The 4,827-nt window shown below is 47.7% G+C and overlaps 1 protein-coding gene across 1 annotated transcript; it reads left to right on the forward strand.

The window, feature by feature from the left end:
* The first annotated feature begins 1,707 nt into the window (after positions 1-1,707).
* LOC147457734 (UDP-glycosyltransferase 85A7-like) lies at positions 1,708-3,821 on the forward strand. Its single transcript, XM_086512556.1, has 3 exons — positions 1,708-2,295; positions 2,405-2,690; positions 2,800-3,821. The coding sequence occupies exons 1-3, from the start codon at positions 1,782-1,784 to the stop codon at positions 3,551-3,553; spliced, it is 1,554 nt and encodes a 517-aa protein (XP_086368682.1). The 5' UTR covers positions 1,708-1,781; the 3' UTR covers positions 3,554-3,821.
* The last annotated feature ends 1,006 nt before the right edge of the window (positions 3,822-4,827 follow it).

Here is a 4,827-nt window from a genome sequence, read left to right on the forward strand (position 1 = left end):
TATGTTGCAGCATCAGAGGCATGCAAAGAATCAATTTGGCTTAATCGACTAGTAACAGATTTGGGAATCAAAGAAGAGATGCCTTTGTTATATTGTGATAGTCAAAGTGCTATACAATTGGCTCACAATCCAGTTTATCACTCAAAGACAAAGCATGTGGATGTGAAGTATCGAGGATAAGCAACTTCAGCTTGTCAAAGTTCACACCACAGAAAATCCTGCTGATCTACTTACAAAAGGACTTCCCTTAGAGAGCTTTGTGGATTTTCGCAAGCAGTTAGGTGTAGGGTAGTACATCACTTCTCTACATCTCTTGTATATTAGCTTGTATAGTAACTTCTCTCACACTTAAAGTACCACATTGGACTTTAAGTGGGAGGTTGTTGGGGTATAAAGCCCAATGTGGTCGCCCAGGTAAGTGGGCGGGCCGCCAGGTATGTACACATATTTTTTTGTAAAAACCTAATAGGAACTCACTATGCTCTACACATTACAGTAGAGCGAGTTCACCATATCGTCGTGCTCTTCTTCTCGCACTCTCTCTCGCGTCGCACTTCCGCTCGTACTCCTTCAGTATGCACAGATGACGTCAAAGGAGAATAGAGAGAGAGAGAGAGAGAGAAATCTACCCTCTATGCTTTGCATAGCAGTGCCCCTCTAAGGCCCTGCATGTCTTGCCCTTGCTTGCCATTGCCTACTTACGCTCCAAACCCTTGAGTGTGCAAAATTTCCTACACTTTATCTTTTCTTGAAATTGCGAGCTTTAGACCTCATACCCAAAGTGATTTATCAAACCATTGAGGAGGAAGTTCGACTACATTATCTTTCCCCCACTCGAAGGGTGGTAATCAGAACTGCATTTCAAAGAGGTGTAGTTAGTGGAGGGAGCAAGGGGTAGCTCGAAACAATTACTCCCCTCCCATCCTCATCTATAAGTGACATCGGAGAAGTTGAGGGATCAACGGTGGAGGTTTAATTCACCATTGGTCTCACTGGACGAAAAATTAGGGTTCCACTTACGTCACGCCGGCCCTTTGAACTCCCGACTTCCACCTCCAAGAGCTGCGCCTAATCCAGCTCGCCTACTGCGACACATTGAAAGCTAAGCGACTCTAGTCGTATAAAAGCCCAGCCCCCCCCCCCTGAGATCCGACGGCCCCAATTCCTCGCGCCCTGTCGATAAATTGCCCGTTGTTGATCCCTCGTCGATGACCCCGTGTCACTTATAAATGAGACCCCTCCCATGTGGGGGCACCCTATGTTATACCAATTATGACACTTGAATGTGTCATTGATGAGGGCATCCTACCAAAAAACCTTCGCTTCAATGAAGGGAAAAGGATTGGTTGTCTAGTTTGTCAAAAGTGGCATAGAGACTGGTCTTCAAGGAAATCTATACTAATAGATAATGGGGGAGGGAATTCCGGCTCTCCCCTCGCCACACGTTAGAAGCTCAATCATCCGGCATGTGTCGCCTACAACGTACGAGAACATAGTGATGAGAGAGAGAGAGAGAGAGAGAGAGAGAGAGAGAGGGGCAGAGGCAGAGAGGCGGCTTCTATACTAGTCTACTATAAAAACTTACCATATTTAGGGAAGTTTCGTGTAGTAAAATTTTCGAAAATAGTCCATTTTATGTGTGGCTATCCTGTGACCAAAAGTACATGTAAAGGACGAGGACATAGAGGTCCAAAGATGACAAGTGCCAATTACCAATGTCATTGCGACTCGCAGAGAGTCGTCCACTCCACCATCTCTTGGCCTAGGTCGGCCGATCGAGGATGGGTCAGCTGCAGCTGGAAACCAGCCCCCCAGCTCCCCACTGCTTGCTACTTCCTTACCCAGCGCAGGGCCACATCAACCCTCTTATGCAGCTGGGCAAGCGCTTGGCTTCCCACGGCGTGCGAGTCACCGTTGCCATTATAGAGCACATCCACGCCAAGATACTTCATGCGCAGCAGGGGGTTGCCCTCAACACCTCCAATTTTCAAATCCTGCCCATCAAAGACGGTCTGCCCCCCGACTTTGACAGGGAAAAGCGGGGCCCGGAGATGGCCAATGTAGTCGACAAGACGCTTGCAGACGGGGTCCTGGAGCTAGTTCACACCTTGGCTTCGCAAGGCCAACCCGTGACCTGCATCGTGGGCGACTTCTTTCTGCGCTGGACGGGTTCTGTGGCGGAGAAAGCGGCAGTGCCAGAGTTCATTTTCTGGCCCCAAAACGCCGCCATCTTCTCCATCTATTTGCATGTGGACGCCATCGTCGAGTCCGGCTACGACCCTTATGAGGGAAACGGTAAGCAGAATGATTCCATATTTTTTCACTATTAAACTAGTGCACAAACAGTACGGACTGGCGCAGCATTGATTTGAATTGATTAACGGCGCGCTGGCTGTTTGTGCAGTGAGGGCAGCAGCCTCAAGGGAGGCCGATTCCATGGAGCTGATCTCTTGCATACCAGGACTGTCCACCCCCATACACCCGGCGGACCTGCCCTTTGAGTGCCCCTTTGGCAAACGCGGCTTGGAGTGGATGCGAGTATTGCTGCTGGAACGCTTCAATCGCATGGGCGAGGCTCGCGGTGTGATTAGCAACTCCTTTGAGGCACTGGAGCCACACGTGTTCAAGGCTCTAACCTTGGAATTTCAGCAGGGTGCACCCCATCCACCGTATAATCATTGTTGGCCCAGGTAATAGGCTAAATATTACACTGAGAGAGTTCTGTATCTATCTGTACAGGAGATCACCAGCTGTAGCTTTTTGTGAGCTCTGACTGGGTTACGTTGAGTGAATCGGCAGGTCCAATTTCCGACCGGTGGGCCCTCTGGTGCCCAGCGCCATCCTGAATGATGCAGGCGAAGCAATTCAGGGAAACGCTCACGAGTTGCGGTCGGGGGGCAGCTTTTGGGAGGAGGAAGTGCAGGAGTGCAAGGATTGGCTAGACACGCAGTCTGCTGGATCCGTGCTGTTCGTTGCCTTTGGAAGCCTAATGAGTCTCTCTGTGTCGCAAGTGCAGGAGGTCGCGAAAGGTCTGGAAGCCAGCGGCCAGAAATTTCTATGGGTTCTTCGCGATGAGGCCATTACAGCGACAACATCCGAGCGCTTTAATCACGCTAAGCACGAGTTGGTGGCGGTGGGGGAGGCTCTTCCGGAGGGCCTGCAGAACCAACAGCAGTGTAAAGTGGTAAGCTGGGCCCCCCAGGCGCTGGTTCTGTCGCACCCGGCCGTGGGCGGCTTCTTTTCACACTGTGGATGGAACTCCACCTTGGAGAGCTTGTGCTGCGGCGTGCCCCTGCTCGGCTGGCCCTGGCTGATGGACCAGGTCACCAACTGCTGGTTGGCGTCTCACGTGTGGAAGGTGGGGCTCACCCTGCAGCGCTATGAAGACAACCAGACGTCCAGGCAGTTTGTGGAGAGCGGAGTACGGCAACTCATGGAAGGCGCCATCGCAAACTCTCTACGTGCAAAAGCGAAGCACATTCGAGCCTTGGCCCGTGAAGCTGGAGACACTGTTCTCAGCTCTTTGGTTGAAGAGATTAGCAGCCTGTCTTAAGAGACCAGTTTTGAACTCATGACGTCCGAGACTATTAGCTAATATATAATCTCCATCCGTCCTCCTTACCTTTGCTACAAAGAAATGAAAACTAATTACCTTGTATACAAGGTACGATTGTATAATGAGAAAAAACAAGCACATAGAAAAATATCAAGGTGGATAGACGTTGATTTGCCTGTGTCTCAAATGGAGGCAATAACTAGTGACTAGCGCCATAAAGATCAACGCCTTGATGCGAATCATGAATTAAATTGATTTTAGTTTTGATGAGTGTGACACCCATCCTATCCAGGAAGGAGGGCAACAAGAGAGAGAAAAGTTCATAGAGAGAGAAAGAGAGGTAGTTTTTACTTTTTGTAGTGTTAGGTGTTGAACAAATAGAGAAAGATAATTCAATCGAAGCAGTAATCTCCTTTAGTATACAGCAAGATAGTAAGATGGCAGCTATGAGAAAGATTGTATGATGGTGGTGAATTTGTCGCTAGTTGTCAGTCATTTGTTGAGCTCAATGGTTTTGCCCTGCAGGTTCACACATCACATTGTGTAAGGCTAGCTCTCTGGTGCTGCTGGCTATAGTCTTTGAAAATAACAACTTGTGCTATGATAAGGTAAGATTCAATATTTTGATAAGTAATTCCTCAATTTATCATTCTTGGGTGTTTCCAAAGACCTTAAGAGTGATTTGAAGTATCCCAATCTTGTGTAGGTTGTATTTTCAAGCTCTTCTAGAGCATAAACTTCTCGATGTATGATTTTCAAATGGTCTTCATAAGCATTTCTCTGGCTTCAAGTATTCATTGATTTTTTCCATCAATTATAGAAGAAAAAAGACCTAGGGTCATGCTAAGTCCGTAAGGGCACTCAAAAAGAGGGGCCACAAGGGAGCGCAGTTTGGCCAAACACGGGTTCTTGTTTGATAGTTTTGCGCGTCCTTGTGGCCACTCTAGTTGAGGGTCCCTAGGCCCTTAGCATGGTCTTAGGACCCTTTTTTTAAAAGCCAGAAACTTGGCTCCTATATCTATCATGAATTTATAGTGGTAAAGAAGATTTTATTTTTGTTGCTACATCGTAATGTCTTACATATTGGTGAATGGTTCTTGAATTGATTTATTGTAGTTAAAGAAAAAAATTTGTGCTAAAGAAGAAAAAATGTGCTCTAGAACCATGCTAGGTTCCTGTTTGGCAGTTTCACGTGCCCTTGTGGTCACTCTTTTTTAGGGTCCCTTCTTGGGTCCTAGCATGGTCCTAGGACCCTTGTTTTTAAAGCCATG

This window comes from Adiantum capillus-veneris, chromosome 5, assembly GCF_014529385.1.
Source record: "Adiantum capillus-veneris isolate H3 chromosome 5, ASM1452938v2, whole genome shotgun sequence".
Lineage (NCBI taxonomy): Eukaryota > Viridiplantae > Streptophyta > Polypodiopsida > Polypodiales > Pteridaceae > Adiantum > Adiantum capillus-veneris.

Bases quoted from the DNA above. Each gene is read 5' to 3' on its own strand.
- LOC147457734 (XM_086512556.1), top strand. From the start codon at position 1,782: ATGGGTCAGCTGCAGCTGGAAACCAGCCCCCCAGCTCCCCACTGCTTG. The intron at 2,296-2,404 runs GTAAGCAGAATG...CTGTTTGTGCAG, and splicing joins CGACCCTTATGAGGGAAACG to TGAGGGCAGCAGCCTCAAGG. The intron at 2,691-2,799 runs GTAATAGGCTAA...GTGAATCGGCAG, and splicing joins TATAATCATTGTTGGCCCAG to GTCCAATTTCCGACCGGTGG.